The following is a 23,270-nucleotide window of genomic DNA, read 5'->3' as shown; positions in this document are numbered from 1 at the left end:
GTTTAAAAATCAACAGATTGGTATCTGCTACAAGAGGATCAGGCCCTAGAACTGGTCATTTTAGAGGTTTCCTGTAGTTACAAATCAGGAGACAGCAGCCCCAGGCTGTAAGATCTCATGAAGGCAACCATAGGTCTTTGCAGTGGGCAGGCCAGATGAGGGTAATCTAAATTAACTGTGTCAGAAAGGAATTAGTGGGAAGCAATGTTGAAAGTCAACTTTTCATCAGAGTAGTAATCTGAAAGTGAACAAAAATTCACATTCAATGACAGTGGCCTTTTTGACTAACTGCACTATTAAATAACTAAAAAACTGAAGTGGAAACTTGTTAAGGAAACAGACTTGTAATCGATTTTTGTCAAGTTTTAGCAAAAGAACTTCAATACTTACACATTTAATTATATAACAAAATATTTATATAGGTTTGTTCTCCTAACTTAATAAATGGATTTGAAAATTGTCAGTTAACATGGGGAAAGGGAAGTGTGTCTCCAATGCAGAGAGTAGTTATCACTCTTCATGCTGTCAGGGTTTTACTGAATACCAGAGTGTAGACCTTTAATATTGGGAAAAAGGAAAAAAAAAAAAAGCAAAGGTAATGCAATTATCTTAGAATTATGTTAGTCTCTTTGCTGCGCATATAAAAATGACTCAGATCGTTGAACTTTCTCCAAAATAGTGGGTTGCTCTATAGAGCACCAGCTTCGTTCCAGGATGGAATTAATGACTGGGTTGGACAACTTAATTGAATTGCAGCTAGCAGCAGTTTCTGACTAAGGCAGGTATTTTGCTTTTAATTATTTGCTCAAGAATAATATTTTCTGAAATAATGCACTTCTCAATTTAATTGGCAAAAAATAAATCATTATATTAATCAGCCAGCAGTCTGTTCTATGAGAGTAATTATTCTTCTGCCTTCTCAAACAAGTCAACACTAGTCAAGAAATGAAATTGATAAGAGAACAGTTCTTCCTAAGTCTGCTTTCACACAAGGCAAGAAGGCAGTCAGTCAGTCCTTACTCTTTCGTATGGATGGCCAAGTTTTCTTATTAAAGTAACTGCCAGCACTACAGACTTCACTAAGGCAGGTGATACCTGCCTTTTGCAGGGGGCTGGGTCACTTTCATACATTGGTACTCTGACAACGGCTGATTCTTGTGAGATGAAAGTATCCCCAAATTTCTTGTGCCCTTTGATATGTAGAGTTCACTGCCCTTCAGATTTCAGTTTTTCTGTCATCCTGGTAGATTAACTTTAGCAGTTAAAAGGAAAATGTCCTCAGAGGGCTTCACCAGTAACAAACCCATGTTTATGACATTATTCACTAAAAGGGGAGACAGAAATGGGAAGGACCTCTCTCTTTAATCAATAATGCATGCTCTAGTTAGTCCTGTCCTCTGGACATGATTAAACATGTATTTTGTTTCATAACTGATGATTTTGGTTGACTAGGGATTATAACTGTATATCCTCAAGCCTTTGCAACTAGCATCAGGAAGATCTAACATGAACTGGGTAGCCAGCTATGTTTAATTTTAATAGAGCACATAAACAAAAAAGACTACCCCCACTCCCAAAAGAAAAAAATACCCCAAAATCCCAATGGCGAGAACTGCAGCTAATTCTGCCCTGCAGTGAGTCAGACCAAACTGGCACAGGGCAGATGCCTTTGACGTGAACCAGCTGCAGACAGTAGCCACAGTGTATGTCTTTGTCACATTCATTTGAAGTTTTGGGAAATAACGTCGTATCATTCATGCTAAAGATGAAGAAAAAGTCTCTTAGAAGCTGAGCCATATAAATTGTTAGGTTAAGGCCTGTTCTTAACTGTTAAAATATTTGGCCAATGAAGTTGATGGGAAGAGCACCTTGGCTTCTACCCTACTGGTTGAGGGCCACGCTGTATCTTCAGTAACTGTTGTCAGCCTTGGAAAAGTTGTCCAGGGCTGTTCCGGACCTCCACAGCACAGCTGCTAGAATGCCTGCTGAAGCTGAAGGAGCAGGTGATCACCCCCATCCCCGAGCTCCTCATGCAGAGGGGCAGACAAGGTGCCTGAACACAGACTAGCTTCCTCAGCATGTGAGCAGGACAGTGAATCTTGGAGGACACAGATAAATAAACTGAATGTACCAGTAAGGAATATTCAAGCCTTGGTGCCAAGTGTGTTCGTCTGGTGGCTCAAGCTGACAAAATTTGACAGCTGCTGAAGAGCAGAGAATCCTAAATGAACATACAGTGGTTGTTATTAAATAGGAAATATTTATCTTAATGTGATATTGACTGTAGCACAATAAATGATGATGATTTCCTTGTACTGCAATGTGATTTAGATGTGTTTACATTGCTAAAGTACTGATACAAGCACAGTTGCATTAAAAAAAAAAAACCAACTTTGTTTTTCATATTGACCACTCTACTGGAAACTGTTTCAGAACATTCCAGCAAACACACACAGTATGTAGGTATGTTTGTGAGAGGGAGGAGGAAATTCAGAAATTGTGTAAGAAAGGTTTGCTCATTCTGAAATGTTTTGGTTTCCTTTCTTCTTCCTCCCTAGACACTTTTAAGATCTGATTATTTTTTTCACTTCTGTTGAAGAAAAATGCCTTCCTTGAGTGGGAAAGTGCAGACTGTCTTGGGCCTTGTGGAGCCAGACCACCTTGGCTATACGTTGACTCACGAACACTTGACTATGAACTACAGCAGCTGTTTTTGCCCACCTTCTCCAGGCCAAGAACCTCTGTGTGATGGGCCTATTGAGATGAAGAACTTGTTTTGGATTAAGCAAAATCCCTACAGCCATAAAGAAAACCTTCTTTTGTATCAGGAAACAGATGCTGTGAAGGAGGAGCTGTTGCATTTTAAAGAAGCAGGTGGTGGGACGATTGTGGAAAACACAACTACAGGAATTGGTCGGGATATGAATACTTTGAAGAAACTTGCTGAAGAAACTGGAGTCCATATTATTGCTGGGGCTGGGTTTTATGTGGATTCCACTCATTCTTCTCAAACACAGGCCATGACAGTGGAGCAAGTAAGTCTTAGCCGTTGCTTCAGTGTCTCAGTCATATGAATTATCCCTGGGTGGGTCAAAGTTGGAGTGGAGTTCCAGCAAATAGATGAAATCTAGAAATTTTCAGTGTTAACTTTGGAACAGCATTACTGTTTGTGTCTTATAGCTGGACCTGCACTATTTGGGTGTGCTGGGATTATCTGTCAGCATTTCCAGTTCTTAAGCTCCATTTTCTCTCGGGGATTTGTTATAATGCAACAGTAAAAGGAAAATAAAATACTTCATGTGTGGGCATCTGGTACAGCACCAGTTATCCTGTTCTTTTTACAGTTTTTAAGGAAGGAGTATATTCCTTCTGCCTCTTTTGTCTCTTTTTCTGGCTAATTGCTTCCCAATGAGATCACCCAGAATTCTTGTAGAAAGCATAAATAATTGCAATATTTATAGGACAGTTGTAAATCATTGCTTTGCTCAGGCTGTGTGTTATATGTGTGTTCTTTACCACTTGTCCAGACTTCTCAGGGCAGAGTCTACATAAGGTTGTTTGTACGGTGCCTAAGACAATGTGTTAATGACTGAGGTCCCCTGATATTCCTACAAAAATAAACATTCATCTTTTATTAAGCAAATGTGATGATAGGGAGAAGAGGGAAGGGAACTCTCTAAGGCAGGAAGCTGTGGATATGGATGAACAGAACTGAGAATTTTTTTAAAAAATCTGTCGCAGTTTACAAATGAGTCAAATTAATTTTAAAAATCAATGATCAAAACTTGAGCAGTGCTGCCAACCACACTGGACACAATCTGGCCCAAGCTGTATGGAACAGTACTACTTTTCCTAAATATTCATCCATTGCTTGAAGTTTGATACAAATAGATTTCTAGGGACAAAGGTTTCCTTTCTGTATTTGGTGGACTGTTGGAGACCCACAGATGTCCTGTACTCGGCAGGTAATCAATACTTAATCCAGTCCAGAAGACAGTTACTTAGAAAGGGTTGTGCAGTGACTGATCCATGATAACTGGTGGTTCCTCATTTACCAGTGAATTTGACATGATGGTATGTTTTCTGATTAGACAAAGATAATCTGAGTATTTTGAGAAACGTTCTTCAGGAGAGGAGTAAATTCTGTGTCTGGTTGTCTACAGAAATGGTTGCTAGACTGGTTATACATGAAGCAGAAGGCATATGAGCATAGGATAAAGTGTTGGACAGAAGCCTGCTGCAAATTGTAATAGCTTGGACTGACTTGTGTGTACACTATTTACTAAGATATTGTGTGAAGCTGTTGAGGAGACAAGGTGTGGAGTAGAGATAAGTTACAGATTTATTTTAAAATGTATTTGAAAATAACCAAATTAGTATTTGCTTTGGGGTTTTTTGGTTTCCTGGATTTGCTTGCAAACCTTTCTTCTTCCTTTGCTCACTTTATTTTTCCTTAAAATCATTATTTCCTCAACATTCAGGGCCAGAATTAGAAGGTCATCATCAACGCCATTTTGTGCTGATTTCTGAATGTATACTTTAAGATATATGGCCTATTCTGAAAGCAAAACCTAAAGCTTTTATAACAAACTGCTTTTACTAGGAGATTCTGATGTATTTTTTTGTCTATGAATATTTTAAAAGCAAGCTAATTTTCACCCTGTAAATTTGTCAGCTGAGCTTTGTTCTTGTAGTTCTGAAGTCAGCAGAGCACCGGTTGTTTTATGTTGGCATTCCCACAAGCAGGATTTGCCTTAAACTTGTCTCTTCAGGATCTTTGCCAGCGTTTCTCCCTTCCCTGTCTGAATGACAAGGTTTCCTTATTATCTGATGCCTTGTTTCACAAGAAATCACATTGAACTCTTTCTGGAGCCAATTCAGGAGTGCAAGGCACAGGTTTCATGATAAACGTAACTTTTTTTTAAAAAATAAAAATTAGTCTCAGCCTAAATCAGTGTTCAAATTATATGTAAACCAGTTTTCTTGGCAAACCTGGATGACTGTGTGAGTGGATACTGTTAAATTGATTTGCCTCTGTGTTTATTTTGGCCCTAGCGAATGGCTAGCATAACAGTAGTTGACAGAAACCAGATTTTACCTGCAGTGTTTTCACACACACAACTGTTAATTAAATAAGTTCAGAAAGACATCAGGAGTATAACTAGCATGTTGTCCATAGGCCAATTTTGATGCTATTTAACACAAATAGTATTAATAATAAAAAATCTCATTTTCCTGTTCTCTAGCTTACAGGCATTATTGTTGATGAGATACTCAACGGAGCGGATGGAACTAACACCAAGTGTGGTGTGGTGGGAGAAATAGGTTGCTCTTGGCCTTTAACTCAGAGTGAACACAGAGTGCTTCAGGCAACAGCACAGGCTCAGTCACAGCTTGGGTGCCCCGTTATCATCCATCCTGGCAGGAACAGCGATGCACCTTTCCAGATTATCCGCATTCTGCAGGAAGCTGGGGCTGATGTTTCGAAGACAGTCATGTCTCACCTCGACAGGTAAGCAAACTATTCTGCTGTCTTTCTGGCAGTGTTGCCACAACATGCTGGGGTTTTGGGGAACTATGCTGCAGATGTCTTGGTTTCTGTTGTGCCCTGGGATCACGACATGAAGAATTATCTTCAAGTTTACTGACTTCAGAATAACTGCTTTTATAGAGCTTCCAGCCCTTCAGTCAGGATCAGCTTTTAGATTCACATTGATAAAGAGATTTTGGTATTTTAAATGCTCTATTTGAAGCCCTGGGGGCAACATTAGGAATAACTGCAGCCACTTTTTTTTTTTTTTTTTAAACGGGAATTCCATTAATTTGTATCCCTGCACAAATACCTGTGTATTTGCAAAGCATTGGACATTGAGCAGCTCTCACCAAATTGGGTGGGAAGCTGCTGGACTTCCAGCCTTTTTGAAAACTGGGCCACTCTTACAGGCCTTACCAAAATCTCACAGAAGCCAATGGAGACCTCCTTAATTTGGCTGGATTCTGGATCAAAGCAGAAGGCAGATCTTTGCTACCAGACAGAAGAAATATTGCTTAAAATGAAAATAGCTGGGGTTTTGATAGTTCTTAGCATAGACCAGAGAGCTAACTTAGTTTTCCTTGAGAGCAAAAAGCAGGAGCCCCATATCAGGTATGGAGGGGAATTGGGGTGCTTTTCTCTCTATAGTTTAGAAACACAGCCTCCATTACCAAATCAGTTTTGTGTGACCTTGTGTTGCTCATGGTGAGCTGGAAAATGACCAAGCATTGATTAGTTTGGCCAGTTGCTGAAAAATGGAGACGATTTGTGGTCATATGATTCTCAGCAATTGGATTGTTTGCCCTCAATGTGTGTGCAATACAGGCAAGAGCACTGTGCTCCAAGTTTCTAGCAGTTACAGGCTGTAAAAGCTTGCAAATCGAGCTACAGGTGTTTTGTATTCACACAGAGCTCAATGTTTTACTTAGGGATTTTAGGAACATAAAATTCAGTGCTGTGAAATTGTATTTATATATGAAGATATATAAATGGTATGAGCTTTCTGTATGTATTTACCTGCATTTCATTGTATCTATAGCTATATTTTTCTCTCCTTTTTAAAGAAAGACTAATTATTTAAATCTTTTTATCAGAGAACTGAGCAAACTGCAGGTGTTTTTGATACAACAATGCCATTTTGATATAACGTAAACATCCAGTTGTGGGTTTTTTTGCCTTTATATGCAGTTGTAAATCATTGAATTCAGTGATTTATTGGTGGAAAATAAGCAATGTAAGTAGGAAAACAGTTAAGACAGAGGTGCAGTTTCACTAACAGCTGCTGATGAACAATATGACATTTCCTTGTACTCCTCCTATCATTACTTTCACACATTCAGGTTGGCACTTGCTATAACATAGTCTCTAAACTACTGTGAAGTTTGGCTTAGCAATGTGCATTTAACATTTTAAGTCTCCTCCAGTGAGAAGAATCCATGTGGGAGCACCCCAGTCCCTTAAATGTGAGATAAATTTGTACATAGCTCCATATTTCACGTCTGCTTTTAAAATAGACAGAATGGTAGTTTTCAGGTGGATTTACAATCAAATGATAAAACTAAAATGCTGGCTACCATGTTTTACAATTTAGCACTTTAGAACAAAAGGTATCAAATGTCTGTAGTGAAGCTATGGTGTAGATAAAGGCTTGGAAGCAAAAGCTATTGAGTCTTGGCTTTGGCCATTTGTTCGGTATTAAAGTTATAAAGGTGTCTTGGTAGAGATCAGCATTTACTCACTTGAGTAGCTTTTGTTAGAAGACTTGACAGCAACTGTTACAAATGCCTGTGTGCTAATGGTTTCGTGGGTATCCCTGAGGTGATTTATGGATGAAGTCCAAACTACAGGATGCTTCCCTCTGTACCATCTTCTTTTCCATGTGTACGTGGCTGTGCAGGGACAGTGTTGTACCTGATTCCAGCATGGAGATCAGCAGTTAAAGCTGGGAACTCCTGCTGCTGTGTGCTTTACAAAGGGATCTGATGGCTGATGAAATGAAGCTCTCCTGCTCTTCGTTGGGACGGAACAACCAGAAGCACACCACTAACTATAGTTTTAAAAGAAATTATTCTGGCTGGGATTTTGAAATACATTGTTGGGTGGGTTTTGCCACCTGCGCAGGAATGAATACTCTTGGCTACCATCTCCCTGTGAACTGAGCAGGGCTGGATCTAAAATAAACCGTTGACTTGCTCTGCACTTTTAAAACTCGCTTGGTGATAAATGTTCAATCTCTATAAACTGTAGCATTTATTTTAAAATACCATTTTTTATTAATTACAGTTGGCAAGTCTTAGACTCCTGCTGATGGCAGGCTTGCTTGAACAAGGGTTTTCTTTCTATCAACCCATCTGTTCCTCCTACTTGGGCCCGTTGTTAAGCCACAGTATTGAAATTGTGACATCAGTCATTTCCGTAGCAATAGACTGTGATGTAATTGTATAGGGTAAAATTACTTTGTGACATCAATATCTGCCATAATAAAAAAAAAATAAACTATTGCCCTTATAGTTAACTGTGCTGTTCTTGTGGAAACTGGGTTTTTTCCTTAGAAGAAAAAAAATGTGTTATGGTTATAAAGATAAATTATAATATATCATTTGAGTGTTTTTGTTTTCCTTTGGATATGTTATACTCTTGGTAAAATTGTTTCAAAGACAAAAAATATTCCAGAGACCTCTTATTGCAGTTGCCATTCTTTTCCAAATGAGTGGTAGGTTTTAGTAGCTTTGTTCCTTCACTTTCCAAATCTGCTGCAAAGCTCATATCCTAGGTACTCACAGTGCCATTATATATTTTAGTGAGAGCGTTTTTTTAAGGTGTTCTGGCCAGATCCCAGTGCAAACAATGATGTATTGCTGTTCTAATGACAGTCTGGAAACATCACTGTACAGAACAGGAACTAAAGACAAAGTTGTGTATTACCGGGTGTGTGATAGATGAAACAAGCCCTGGATGTAGCTGTCTCCTGTAACTCTTTTGGGAAAGTAAATCTGTCTTGTGTAAGTAATCCATTGTCTTTTTTTAAAATGTCACTATGAATTAACCTCCTCCTTAAATGTCCTTCCTTGTTAGGTTGTCTGTTGAGAGGGTTAGTGATATCAAAAGTAAGTAACTTTCCTGTTTCCATTTAAAGATTATCATAAATATTTTCATTATTTCATGGGGGAAGAGTTAGGTTTGTTATGGGTGTTTTTTAATGCATGAAGTCCCAAATGAATGTGAGAAAGACAATGCTGTGTATCAGCTTAAGTTGCATGTGTCAGACTGGAGTCCTGTTTTTCAAAACGGTGAGTTAAATCTTAGATTACTGGGTTTGCTCCTTGCAAGTAGGAAGTTGCAAAATACCTATCCTCATACCATGAGATTTTTTTTCTTCCTGTTTCAATGCTGACTTTGTCTTATATATGTTCTGCAGGACCATATTTGATACAAAGAAACTTCTGGAATTTGCTAAACTTGGATGCTATTTAGAGTATGACCTATTCGGTACAGAATTTCTTCATTACCAGTTCCATCCTGATATTGACATGCCGAGTGACAATGAAAGAATTGCAAGGTATCTGCTTTCATGCCGTTTAAGCTGTAGCGTTGCCATTGACAAATTGGTATTATTGGTACTCGTTTTAAGGCTATCACAGAGTGATTCTGCTTGCTGTTCAAAATTGTCTTTTTTTCATCCTAAAATAACAACTTTTTTTTTTCTGCTGTCACCATATCTTCAGAGCAGCAAGTGTAATTTCTTTGATCTGCAAAGGAAGATGTAGAATCCTAGTGTTACTTGAGAAGAAGATGAAGAGATTTTTTTTTAACTTCATTCTCCATCCTAATTCCATGCTGATCTGGTTGAATTTTATCATTTACTGCATTTATACAGACTGTAAAAAAGAAAAGGCTGGAGATACTGGATTTATGTTAGGGTTTGTCTTTGGTTTGAAACATAGTATTGGAATCCTAGTGATGCTACTAAGCATCATCTGAGTTTGTTACATCGCTTCAAGAATGTGCTAACTTAGCAAAACTTGTTGGTTGTCATGAGTGGATCTGATCCTGTGCTTCCATCATGAAAACCAGACTTTTTTTCTTCCAAGCACTTTACCACCCCTCCCCCCCCCCTTCTCCTTTTGCCCTCTCCCTCTTCTGAAGGATGAGATTCCTGTCTCTTCAGAACTCCCAAGCTCCTCACGCTCACAACGTGAAATTACTTGCCCCACTGGCAGGATACCTCTTCCCTGCTTCTCATCAGCACATGCAGTATCAGCTTAGCTGCACAGCAGATCTGTTGTGCTGTGCTAACACGAGGTATTGCCAAGGAGATGTGTTCCTTGCAGAAACTGAGAGAAGGTAGGATCAGCTGGGAATGGGCATCTCGCTCCGACTCTGTCTGGAGGTGTGATCCTCCTGTGTTTTTTGTGCACAGTGTTTGCGTGCAGTGAAGTGGCAGGTTTCTGAGGGGTGGGGTGCCATCCTGCCTGTGTCTTTTTTTCCTTCCAGTCGCAAACAGTTCTTTCATTCTGCTTGATGAGAAAGATTTTAGGATCCCTGATCACTAATGAAGTAACTTTCTAGCTTTTGTTTACATTTCAGACATAGCTTCCCTCCCCCTCATTGTCAGATTAACCTCAAAAATAACCTTCTCTGTTTTCAGACTGTTCTCTTTTTAAGAAGGTGCCGTGGTTACTATTCCACTTACTGCCAAGCGTTTGCTGCTGCTTTTCATGATAGAAATTGGTTCTCTGTCGTAACATGGCTCTCAGTCTTGCAGTCCGTATTTTAAGCTGTTGCAATGAACCCAGTTTTCACACTCAGAATGAGTAGAGTTGCTCCCCTCCCCTGTGCTTCCTCCCCTGCCCTGTGCCAGAGGAGGTCAGCGGGTACAGAAACACTGTGAGGAGTATGTGTGGATGAATGGACTGTGCCTTGGTTAGCAAGTGCTTGTTCAGCCGTGGCAGTTTTCATCCCATCCACGATACTTGCTCAGCCACCAATGTCTCTTCTTGAACTCTCTGGTACCTGAGTATTTCTTGTAGCAGGCTGTTCACAGGAAGAAAATACAAAGTTTGTCTTCTCATTGTATGGTATGAATACATGCACTGAGTTAGCAGTCCCCTTAAATGGATTTTGTTGGGCTTTTGATGAATCCACACTGGGCATAGGATGGCAGTGGCGATTGCCTTAGGGTTTGGGGGTATTTTTGTCAAACAGCACCAGAGAGGTAGAAATCAAATTGACCTTTAAATGTGTTGATGAAAATACTGGATGGAAAATATACGTTCAGGTCTTGTCTATTCAAAACGTAAACTTTGTAGTCATGCAGTACCTACTCAAACACTGTTCAACCGTGTGTGTACCTATGCATTTTTGTTGCAGTCTACTGCCAATGCAAGTAAAAAGCTGATTTTGTTAAGGACATTTTTTCTATAAGTCAGAAGCAAGCACTGACTAAACTTACAGGAATGATCAAAAAGCAGCAATGAATATGGAATGTAAAGGACTACATGCCTCCCCAATCCATGAAATTAGTCCAAATATGAAAGGATTCTAAGATGTTTAATCAGGCAGGAACTTAGTCCCTCCAGTGTCATTGCTCTTTTTCTTTGGTTGGCTTGTGGCACCTCTGTATTGCAGGCTGGAGAAGTTACTTCTGATGTAATACTATGGTGTACATAGTGGTGTGCACTGTATGGCACTTTTTTTTTGGAAGATGCTTATATTTTACCAAGTTCTATCTTACTTGCCTTCTTCCTGCTGCCCGTCCTGCTACATGTATCTCCCTCATAACTAATTGTAATGAAAACTGATAGTAAGGGCTTTCAGATATAGTATGGTTACTTATAAGACTATTATTTGCTTTCTTGTTGACCAAAGCACAGTCAGGAAGGTAAGAATTAGAATTTCACAGTGCTGGCAAATGATGGAATTGGGTGCCTTCATGAGAAACAAGCACTTCCAGGTCAGGTCTGTCCGTCTCTGCCACTTTGGTGCTACAATTTATCACCAAACTAAACTGAAGCTTAGCAGGAAACTTAAGAGTCATGCAATACAGCAGTTTAGACACCCACCAAATAAATTCTAAAAAATGAGCTGAGCAAGGGGTTAAGGCTACCAGAGTGAAGTGTTGAACAGAAGGACTTGTTGTAGCAGACTTGCTACAAGGAAGTGACCAGGAGGATTACTTCTTTTTCCAAGCGGACTTGTTGCTGTTTTGCCAAGTCTGTTTAGCTGAGCTACTATATTAACACCTCGTACTTCTTGGCATGTGCTAGCACTGTGCAATGCCTCTTATTTATCTTCTTCTTTAATGAACATCCTTGAAACATGTTTGGATGATAACTGTCTATATGGAATATGATGCTGACAGCTGCAAATTTTTATTAGCCTGGTTTGCTAAATGGGAATTAACTAAAGGTGTGGAAGTGTTTGTGTAATTGAACCAGGCTTCTTAAAGGACCTGTCCCTCAGAGAGTGGTCTTTAACAAACGTAATGAGACTAGCTTTGTGACAGCAGCAAGAACTAACCTGCTGAGAAAGAGTTTTTGTAGAAGTATTACTTACTTATGTATATAAAACCTGTCCCACGCTTGGTGACGCTGAAGCTCTTGAATTCCTCCATGAACTTAATAGGACTGGGAATGCAAAGTCACCTGCCAGCTGGGTAGTTTTCCTTCTCTGCTTTGAGATGTGTGGTGGTATATTTTCAGAGGTGTTTTTTTGTTTTTTTTATTCAATAAAATAATGGGGTTTAATTTCAATTAAATATATGAAACCTGTCTTCTGAGTACTTAAAAATAAGTGTTTTCAGTTATAGTACAGACTAGCAGTACATTAATGTAAAAATTGTAAATTGTGCTCAGTTCTGTGCTGTTACAGAGTGAGAACCTTTCACTGATGGGTATGCTTTTTACTTTTGCAGGATTCGTATGCTGATCGATGAAGGCTATGAAGACAGAATTCTGATGGCTCATGATGTGCACACTAAGAATAGGCTGATGAAATACGGAGGTCATGGATATTCACATATCCTTAAATATATAGTTCCTAAAATGCTAATTAGAGGCATATCCCAAGATAAAATTGATAAAATACTCCTAGCAAATCCAAAGCAGTGGTTGACTTTCAAGTAGGAATAATGAATAAATATTCCTATTTTATAGGGAAGCTTGATAAAATTCAAATTTGTTTCAGGAGAGCAGTTATTTTAAAACTTGGCTCTTTTCAGAGAATCTGGAAGTTATTAATTAGATATGAACAAACTGATTATGAATTTTTCTCTTTAATTAGAACAATAAAATTATGTATTCTCTCTGTATTTTCTCCCTTCTAGAAGTCTGTTCATGAATGATTTACTGGATATGAGCTTACCTGCAAAATCTTTTCAATTGAAATTTTAAAACAATTGTTTCTAGAGAATAATCTAGTCCTATTATTAAATGTTATGCAAAAATATGTTTGAAGGTGCATCATCTGGACTTTGAAGGAAATTACTGTTTTCAATTAATTTCCCTTCTCCAGGGGGTACTTTTATTCCTTATAATATTGTCAATCTTCTAATTATCCTTACAATCTTCAAATAATGCTTGATAAAATGTCTGGGAATTTTAAATAGCTTCCATAGACAACAGAAGGCAAAAGAAATCTCAAGTAATTCTAAAAATACATTGTTTCTTTCTAGTTCAATATTTTACTTATTTTTAACTGTAAGTGTAAAAACCACGTGGAAAAACAGATTTTTGAATAAAGCAATTTGATGACCTCTTAAACTTATGCGCAGTATTATTACAGATGTCTTTTTTTAATCACATTAATTTTTTGGCCTGAACTTTGGGAATTTCACAGCAATCATGTGAAACTTCATGTAGACCATCTTCTTTTTATAAGGATGCAACGCCAAAAGTCAAAATATATTACATAATACAGTTTTAATGAGTTGTAATAATTATAACAAAGATTGTGATATAAGTCTTTACAAATCAGTATCTCAAGATATGATGAAAAAGGAAGAAATGTTTGCCTTATATGTGTCTTTCACATCAAGTGTGTTCTTTGCTCTTGTCTAATTTTTACCAGGGCAGGTGATTTATCCAAAAAATGGTCTTATCCAGTAGCAGTGGTAGCCCAATTTCAAAAGCTTCTTCAAATTTAACCATATACATCTTGTAGTATTGATCTTTTCCAATAAATACCTTAGTAAATATGCATCGCTAGTTGTAAATGATCTCTAGCCTGGTACATTACTGTTTGATACTACGTAGAGAATGTCTAGCTACACTGCTGTTGTGAGTGCACTAACCAATAAAAGCAACAATGGAACAAACAGACATGAAGTCACACTTCTGTTATTAAAATACATTACCTCATAGGAAAAAAACCAGGAGCAATCACTACAATGTATGGATATAGGCTGGCACTTCGTCATAAAGTAAAAGTGTTATTAACCATTCTGGTGAGATAATACACAAGCAACTGGCACAACAATGTCCCTTTATAAATCTTAGATGAGTTAGACTGGTGATCCTCTCAGTCAGCCTAGACTAACAGCATTTATTTTGAACGTTTTGACTCAAAACGGAAACAGATAGAGTAACATGTTCTGTTTAAGAAAAACTTCACTCATTCAAACAAGATTTTTAGAGAGATACATCAGACTTTTACTGAGCAGCCAGCACTGAGGAGCTTTTTTGTCACAGTGGCAGACACTTTTGACGTTTTAGTGGAGATAAATCTGAGTTTGTACCCTTAGCACATTAGACAAGGTTGTGTGTGGCAAAGTACATGAAACAGAAATACTGGGGGTAGCCTCTATTACTCTTTTAACAATTTACAGAAATGTTACCCTGATTTTGCCAAAATGTTAAAAATAAATAGCATAACCAACTGTGCTAAGGAGCTAATTATCTTGCTAAAATTTAGGTTTAGAATGAAATCTGCAAGTTTTAACCTGAGAGAAATAGACAGCCTCCCCTCCCAGAAACAAAACAAATAATAAATCCTTTTTCTGAATAAAATTACTCTGTAGACATTACTGGTATAAGTGATTTTAAAGCAATTTTATAACTATGTAACTCATAGTACCTGTGTTTAGTTTAATTCTCCAAGCTATTAATCCTTTATATGGATTAAACTTCTTTGAGACTTTATATATATATATATATATATGAATGAGAAAAATAGGTTTTAATACACACTCTTTTTTGCATGTAAATATCTGCTTCTTTCTTTGCATATGTGTTATCATTTTTGGTAATACGCTTATCTGTGTCCATTTCATAGGCACGCCTTACTACAAACTGGTAACTAGCTACCACGGAAAAGGTCTGTGTGACAACATTTTCTCATGTGTCAGATCTCCCATTCTTTTGTGGGAATAATCCCACTAACTTCAGTGAGACAAGACACCCAAGAGAAATAAGGTTTTGACCCATTATATTCTTACAAAATTCTAGTTGAACATCTGCAGTATGTTAAGTTGTAACTATTTTATTAAAAATAGTACCCAAGTACAGACTAAGTGCTAAAAGACTAATGAAGACTAATCGCTGCAAAGAAAACACTCTTAACTTAGTCTGAGGATGTGGATGCCAGGCTTACTAAATATTTACATAATTAACCATCAAGAATGGGTCTGTAATAATTGTCTAAATATGTATTTACACATTTACAAATTAAAAGCCAAATCCTTTTTCCACTAATATCAATGGGAGTTTTGCCATTGGCTTTGGTGGAATCAGGGATTTGGTCCAATAGAATAATTTGTCAACTGTTACATTTTTCAGAAAAAAGGAGAGAAAAAAAAAAAAAGTGTTTCTTCTATCGTTTTTCTTTTAGAACACAGCTAAGGGGAAGACAAAATTTGAACAACTCCACTGGACTGATTTTAAGATACAAGTCTAATGTAAACCTACAAAGCAGGAACATTGAGTTAAGGCTTGAAGCTGATTAGTTTCTAGTTTTAAGTGGAAGGATAAGAGAAGTACAAGGCAAACAATTCCTTTGGAGAGACCAAGTATATTTTGATTACCTCTTTGTTTTATTGTAAAATCATTCCTCACCACACTATGAGTGGACTCCAAGCATCATTGTTAGCAAGTCACAAGAACCAAAGCTGAAGTATGGATAAAGCAGCAAGATCATAACACATCGAAGTATCATATACACTGAAGAAGTAACTCAGCGTCCTTAGGTGGGGCTTTTTCCTATAAAAATTTGACCTATGTAGGACTTCATTCACATGGACACTAACAATGAGGAAGTATTTGCTTTGGCGGTAGTGGATCACACATCTGTTTAACTTGTTTTATAATTTTTTAACATAAGGTTTCTCTGTGTTGTACAGATGTGAATCAGGTAGCATTTGACTTTTTTTTTTTCCCCCCGCTACTGAGGTGTTCAGTGGTTGCTCTCTGCTGGGGTGCTTGTTTCATTGACTTTTGCCACGCAAATCCATTGCTTAGAAGAGCAAGCTTCATTTTTGGACTGGTTTGGTGGGTCTTTTTACTCATTATCAGTCGGCATAAATAATAAATCCAGAAAATGTGCTGTATTTGTTGTTGTTTCCTCCATGTGCTTTTCCTCCATCTAATTTAATGTAAACTTCGTCTCCTGGCTCCAAATGAAGAACCACGCTGTTACTGGCATAGTCGTAGTTCTGATCGGCATCCTGAGCAATCGCACTAGCTCGAACCTACATAAAATACATAATGAGTGGTTAAAAAAAACTCAGATAACTTTTCCTGCATGGTGAAATAAAAGCATATCCTCAACATTTTATTCAGCATGCATGAGTGGCCACTTCAAATAATGTCTGGCAACATCTATTGCAGTTTTTTCCTATGGTTATTTCTTGGGTTTTGCTATGGTTGTTGCTTATTTTCTCCTATGATACAACACTGAAATAAAGTAATAATGTGCTCCTTTCTCAGTCACCTGATTAATACAACCACTTGCACTCCTGTAGATGTTTGGAGCCTTTTAAAATGTATGTGTAATAATAGCTGGAGTTCAGAGAACTGAACCCGGTGGTGTGCGAGTTTTACCTTAGTGTAACTTTTATTTCAGCAGGACAAATGAATGACATAAGTGAAAATCCACAGTGAGGCCCTACTCATACCAGGCTGGACTTTTTCTAGAGGCAATTTATTGTCATGCTACTAATAGGATCGTGCTGCAAAAAGAATACAAGAAGTACATCCCCCCACATACACACACACACACATGCACACTCCCATACACACAAGCAGGTAAGGATCCTAGTTGGGGTTTGGAAAAACTGTTATCACCACATTTCAGTAAGCAAACATTTAATTTCTATGTGTTTTAAGAGATGCACATTGGAAAAATTACAGGTGAGTGATTTGCTTTAAGAGGTTTTGGAATTTACAAGTTATTGTGGACTTTTCATTTGCAACTTTCACTTAAGCATACTTTTTGTTTCCCCATTTATCTCTTGCTTATTCCACTACTGATTAAATTTGATATTACTAGCAAACTGGGAAGTAATCTGTAATTTCAAGATGTATGTTGGTTTCCAGCAGTGAATAGCCTGTGCCACTGTAAGTCTCCAAATCATTTATATATAATTTGACCCTGTTTGGTAAAATATTTAAACTTAGTTGTATGTGATTTATTTCAGCATCACACATCATCTGTTTGTTGCTTGTCTTTGTTCTAGCATAGTTACAGAGCACTAAGTGATTTAGTGGTATTGCAAGCTTGAACTAAGTAATAATGCATGACCTGGTGTACTATATGTGGGATTTTATCTGTTCTGAATTGAAAAAATAGGCTATAATTCACAATTTTCCGTGGATTCCTTTCAAAGTTTAACTGATAAATTTCCGAATTAAATTTTCATGTGATACGATTTCACATAAATATTGAAATGTTAAAAAGGAAGGGCTTCTTCTACCGTGCAGGATCTTATGGCATTATGCAGCTTAAAAACCACAGTACATGGCAATTCTTTATACATCCTGTAAGAAGAGTGAGAAAGACTTAAAAGGCTTGCAGTGCTGTGACAGTCTGCAAATTTAAACTGATACATGGCATGACGATAAACCCCAACTATTTCAGGACTTTGTGATTCCGAATTACCTGCTATTGTTTACAGAGGTATCTATTTTGCTAGTGTTTAAGCAATAATTATTTTAAACACTGGCTATTTCCTATGGATTAATGACTGGCAAGGTGGAGTTGAAGGCTCTGGGCTATTAAACCTGAAAATACCCTTCAAAGAAAATAACCAGCTGGGACTGTTGCTGGTAGTGTAAATGGAAAGGGCAAATGGGAAAGAGTGAAAGGCTATAGATGAGGCAGAAAAGCTTCTGCAGAGAACTAGTATCTTGCATACTGGCAAACAAAATGGTTTAAATCACTTTCCAAATTCCCATTTACATCATAATGAAATGCTACTCAGTGTATTTGTCTAAAATGTGTTTCTATGGATAGTAAAGGAGAATTTGAATTGTGTTAGTGACTATCCTAAGGGAGTCAGCATATGGACACTGACTACAGCTGCAATGGATATTTCATTTTTAAGATTCTATATAGTACATACTGGCTGAAGAAAAAAAGATTCTGGGTATTAAAAGTCTAGAAACCAAAGTGTAGGTCTTGCTGCCCTGTGTATAGCAACAAATGTCCTATAAACTCCAGTGTGCTGTTCTTAGAGGTTTTACCTCCTTGTTTGGTTAGCCAGAGCAATTTCTTTGTAAAGCTTAGAACAGTCTCAAATGAATTCTCAGTCAATTGCTGCAAGAGGGTGAATGTATCTCAAAATGAAACCATTAACAGATTATACATTTCATAAGTTGCATGCAAGTTCTTTCTTCAAGCTATGTTCTCAGGTTGCTAAGCTCTGTGATCTCAGCAGTTCCCTGTTCAAGCTTTGTAACTGTTAAAGAAGACAATGTATTAACACTGGAGACTTTGAGGTTCCACTTACGTATTGCTTAGGAATGTAAGTCAGTCATTCACTTTCCAGTGGTTTGGGTTTTTTCATTGCTAGAAAACACTGGATTTGTAGCGTAACCTATGTCCAACTCCATTTAATGACATCAAAAATTTCTGAGCTTTCTTATAATAGACAAAGTTAATCACTGTCACACCAGTGTATAGTGTTTCAAGTATAAATCATAATCAAGAGGAGGCACTGCTGCATTGAAATTGTGCATCAATTTTAAATTGTATGCAGGTATTTACCTAAACACTTACCTTTGCACAGATATATACAAATATACACATGGAACCCTTGCCTTTTTTTTTTCTTTGAATTACTGCGAGTTTAATTTGTCTGATGTCTGGTATGGCAAATAGTTATAGTTGGGAACAGCTAGACTTCGGGCTCAATTTAATATTTATAATTGGGTACTTTTTAAAAAGTACCGGTATGTATTTATTTTTCGGGGTTTGGGAAAATAAACACTTTAAAACATTATAAATAAGGGTCAAAAATAGATTAATGCTTTAATCGCAAACAAAACGGCATTCTCGCGGTGGGCAGTGTTTCCTTTGTATGAAGAAATCAAAGTGAATATATTACGATTTTTACTAGCCCTGGTTTACCTGCTGAGACAATACTTATGGTGGACATTTTCTAATGTAATTAATTGCTGCTGATGTCCTCATTATTCTCTTTTCACAGTACTTCTGAGGAGCCATAAACAAAAGGTTAAGTGGCAGATCAGGTTAATTTGCCGCGCGCCGGTGCTGCCGCCCGCGCTGAGCCGAGCCGAGCCGAGCCGCGGCGCCCTGCGGGGGAGGGGACCGCAAACGAAGGCGCCCCTCCGCGACCTGCGCGGGCGGCGGGGACACCGCTCCTCGGTCCTACGGACCCCGCGTTGAGCCCATCAACCCCGCCAGCCCGCCCCGCCGGAGGGTGAACGGCCCGGGGAGAGCGGCAGCGCCGGGCTCCGCGCTCCCCGCGTAGCCCGCTGCGCACCGGGACAGCTCGGGCCGCCGGTGACCTGTTGAGCGGCTGCTTCGCGGCCGGTTCCCTCGCTCCCCGCCGCACGGGGTGCCCCGAAAGCGGTAGGAGCACGGCGGAGCTCCCGAAGGCACGGGAAAGCCCGGGCACCCCGCACTCCCCCCCGGGCACCCGCAGCAGGAGGGATGCCGGTACCGCTAAGCGCTGTAATAATTAGATCCAACCTATCCGGTACGGAGGAAGCGCAGATTTGCGATGAGCGGCTCCCCGGGGGCAATGTTACAGGCACAGCCCCTGCGAGCGCGGTGGGAACGTTTATCCTAATTAAAATGGATGATTCCTCTGTCTTTCAGACGGTACCATCGCAAGATCTTTAATATTTCGAATCTTTCCACCCCGCCGCGGAGGGTGCCGGCAGACCTCGGGCCGTGCCTCGCTGCAGGGCCCGCCAGCCCGCCCTGGGCCGCCCAGCTCCGGCCGCTACCGGCCCTCCGCGGCCGAGGGAAGCCTCGCTCCCCGCCGGGGCTGAGCGGGTCAGAATCCGCGCCCGGCTGCGTGGGAGCCCGCTCCCGTGACGTGGCTGCTTTCCTCCCTCACACCTCGCCCTTGCCCCGCGCAGGACCTGCCGCTCCCGAGCTCACCCGCAGCCCACGGCCCCCCCTTCCTTCCCTGGGAGTTCCCCTGCCCCGGGGGAGCGCCCGGCCCCGGCCCGGGCTTTGCTGGCCCCCGCGAGGGCAGCGCTGCCTGCGCGACCTCCCCGACCGGCCCCCGCTCCCGTCCCGGCCGGGCAGCGGACGGCGCTCCGCGGCTGCGGGGCGGCCGGCGCGGGCTGCGAGCGGGCGCCAGCGGCGCGAGTCCCGGGAAAAGAGCGCGTGGAGCCCGCGTTCACCCGGGGCGGCCTCGGCTCCGCGCGGAACGCCCGGCCCCTCGGGGCTCATCAGGAACCTGAGCCGGAGCGGGGCGGCGCCGGGGTCTCCGCCGGCTACGGAGGCGGGCACCGGCTCCCTCAGCGCCCCCGCGGGCCGCCCCGCCTGCGCACCGCCAGGCTCGGGCCCCACTCCCCCGCCCCGCGCCCGCGCCGCCTCCAGCGGCCGCCCGGCTCCCCCCGCCCGCCGCCCGCCTCACGCCCTTCCCGCGCCGCCCCGCTCCGCCCGCTCCCCTCACGGCGCCTGCTCCCCCGAGGGAGCCCGGCTCCGCGCGGGTGCCCGCTGTTCTCACGGCACCCGCTCCCTCAGGGAGCCCGGCCGCCCCCGGCGCCCGCTCTCCTCGGGAAGCTCGGCTCCCGCCAGGCGCCCGCTCCCCTCACGCCGGCTGGGTGCCCCCGGGCGCCCGCTGCCCTCAGGGAGCCCGGCTCCCCCGGGGCGCCCGCTTCCCCCGCGGTACCGGCTCCCCCCGGGCGCCCGCTGCGCTCACGTCCCCGGCTCCCCTCAGCGCCCGGCGCGGCGCCCACCTGATTGTTCTTGCAGAGGTCGGCCCACATGCTGGTGCCGTCGCCGCCCCGCATGAGCACATGGTAGGTGAAGAAGTAGATGCCGGGGATGGAGCAGGTGAACTTGCCGGTGGTGGGGTCGTAGTGGTTGCCCAGGTTGGTGACCACGTCGTCGAATTTGAGCACCTCGTAGCCCTCGTGCTGCCGCTTGAGGCCGGCGTAGAAGGCGATCTTGGGGACGGTGCTGTAGGTGGCGGCGCTGATGGCCCCCGCCGCGTTCAGCCCCGGCGCCCCGGGGGGGCCCGGCAGGCCCTGCCGCCCCGGCTCGCCCTTCTCACCCGGCGGCCCCACTGGGCCGGGCGGCCCCGGCTCCCCCGGGGGGCCGCGGGGCCCCGCTTTGCCCGGCCGGCCGGCCTCCCCCTTGGGCCCCTGGATGAAGGTGGGCAGGGACTGCATGAGGCCGCGGTCGGGCGTGGCCGCCGTGCTGGGCGCTTTGGTGCCGCCGTAGGGGTCGCAGACCATGCGGCAGGTGCCCAGCATCTCGTAGTGCGCCGACGTGCCGGCCGAGCTGACCAGCACCGGGATGAGGATGACCAGCAGCAGCACCATCACCACCCCCAGCGCGCCGGCCGCGATCAGCCGCCGCCTGCTGCCCACCAGCCGGCTCAGCGCAGGGCGATCCTCTTGCCTGCTTTTGGACAAAATCTTGATGGTTGGTCGGGAACCTCCTCAGAGCCGAAAAACCGCCGAGCCCGCGCGAGCTCGGCTCCCCCGGGGCTTGGCCGCCCTCCCGCTGCCGGTGGCGGCGGGGGCTCCGGCGGGTCGCGGCGCTCCGCTGCGGCCGCTGCAGCCGCCGGGCGGGCGGGAGGGAGAGGGAGAGCTGCCGCCGCGCCCCGGCCGCCCGCACTTTTATGCTCCCGCTGGCGATCGACTTTTTTTTTTTTGCAGGCTGTGCCAGTCCGAGTCAACTTTTCCAGGAACTTGCCTTTCCTCTCGCGATCGCCCCGCTCGCCGCCTCGCTCGCTCGCTCGCTCCCTTTTGTTGGGTTTTTTTTTTTCGCAGAGACGACTGTCCTCAGCGGGGACGCGCCTCCCGGCCGCCCCGCGGCTGCCCCGGTGCCCGCCGCCGAGAACCCGCGCCGCCGCGCCGGAGCCTGAGCCGGAGCCGGAGCCGGAGGGAGAGCGGGATCCTGCCCGGGTGCCACCTGCCAGGAGAGGAGGAGGCTGACGAGCGTGCTGGAGCAATTTATAGGCACCCAAAAGCGCAGGGGAAAGGGGAGCTGCTTTGGCATCTCATTCCAGCATCTGCTCTGCTCTTCCCACTCACAGAGAGTTTGGCATTACTCTGGCAGTGTGGGAAATATATTTTTTTTTTCCTCTCTCCCTCCCCCACCCCTCCCGCAAACGGATGAACAGCGAAATCGTGAGCCTCACTCACTAGCTGCATCTTGCGATGACAGCTCTTTCTGGAGCAGACCAAAAGGAAGAGATGTGCTTAGCAGCCTCTGGGTACCCTTCAGGTCACCGATCGAGAATTAAAAGGTCAATCCACCTCCTGCTTAATGCTTCCCCGAGGCCACCCTGCCATATTAGTGTTTTCTGGGAAATACCGCTTTAAATGTAGGGATGTTTTACAGTTACCCATTGTCCAAGTGGAAGTTATTTGAAAATATACCTCCCACCGTACACAGTAATAGAGATTAGCATCTCTCACAATTTCAGATCTTACTCTTCCCCTCTCCCCGATTACACCCATAAGGCAGAGAAGGAAACAGTTCTTTCTCTGAATTAAAACTGACATACTCATCACCGGCTGCAGTGTTTCCCGGTGTTAGAGCCAGACACCGCTTTGCTAGCAAACTGACACTGAGGGAAAGAGTTCCCTTTTGTTTAGAAGCCTAAGGAAAGTGCGGGGTATATGCAGATCAGCAGACGCCTGGACCTGAGAAAAAAGTCTCTGGCTTATCTTGGGGGCAGAAAATTGTTTTGTTAAGTCTTGGGGTTTTCTTCCTTTTTTTTCCTTCCTTTTTTTTTTTCCCTTCCCACCCCCCCACCCCCCCACCCCCCTTCTGTGTGAAAGGTTTCTCCTCCCCCAAGGGCTGGTGGGCACCTCTGTGACTGAGTGGGAAGGTGAATGTGCAATATTAGTGGCATTTCTCCCGAGAAAATATTAAGGGACTTGTCCTGTTTACAGATACACAAGGTACACAAAGAACTGTTTAAATAAACAAACAGAATTGATTCCTAAATCATACTTCTGTATTCAGGAGCAATGGACGTCAATCAAACGTGGGTGACATTTGCCTGTCAATACGGGGATGATGGCTGGAAAGAGTGTGACTTATTACAGCAAGGCAAGAATCGGAAATGAGCAACAGCAGCAAATAG

At 42.7% G+C, this 23,270-nt stretch overlaps 2 protein-coding genes across 16 annotated transcripts in view; one reads left to right on the top strand and one right to left on the bottom strand.

Annotated features, from left to right (window-relative positions):
- Nucleotides 1–13,297, top strand: part of PTER (phosphotriesterase related) — a 174,023-nt gene extending 160,726 nt beyond the window's left edge. For 13 of the 15 annotated variants that reach the window (XM_080386396.1, XM_080386395.1, XM_080386388.1 and 10 more), the window contains 4 exons: nt 2,559–3,035; nt 5,247–5,512; nt 8,952–9,092; nt 12,447–13,297. In XM_080386396.1, the coding sequence (XP_080242522.1) occupies nt 2,604–3,035; nt 5,247–5,512; nt 8,952–9,092; nt 12,447–12,657 (1,050 nt within the window). In that variant the 5' untranslated portion in view covers nt 2,559–2,603 and the 3' untranslated portion in view covers nt 12,658–13,297. Of the gene's footprint in view, nt 1–679; nt 783–2,558; nt 3,036–5,246; nt 5,513–8,951; nt 9,093–12,446 lie in introns of all 15 variants that reach the window. The other 2 variants (XM_080386393.1, XM_080386387.1) reach the window with 2 other exon arrangements.
- A 136-nt stretch (nt 13,298–13,433) lies between these two features.
- Nucleotides 13,434–22,917, bottom strand: C1QL3 (complement C1q like 3). Its single transcript, XM_080386418.1, has 2 exons — nt 20,905–22,917; nt 13,434–16,214 (listed from the first exon to the last, which is right to left on the bottom strand). Exons 1-2 carry the CDS (start codon nt 21,490–21,492, stop codon nt 16,035–16,037), a joined length of 768 nt encoding a protein of 255 aa, XP_080242544.1. The 5' UTR covers nt 21,493–22,917; the 3' UTR covers nt 13,434–16,034.
- Nucleotides 22,918–23,270: the final 353 nt, after the last annotated feature.

Source organism: Falco punctatus (genome assembly GCF_963210335.1).
Source record: "Falco punctatus genome assembly, chromosome: 4".
Taxonomy (NCBI): domain Eukaryota; kingdom Metazoa; phylum Chordata; class Aves; order Falconiformes; family Falconidae; genus Falco; species Falco punctatus.
This window is presented reverse-complemented; position numbering and strand designations above follow the sequence as displayed.

Bases quoted from the DNA above. Each gene is read 5' to 3' on its own strand.
- C1QL3 (XM_080386418.1), bottom strand. From the start codon at position 21,492: ATGGTGCTGCTGCTGGTCATCCTCATCCCGGTGCTGGTCAGCTCGGCC. The intron at 16,215-20,904 runs GTGGGCGCCGCG...TATTTTATGTAG, and splicing joins ACCTCTGCAAGAACAATCAG to GTTCGAGCTAGTGCGATTGC.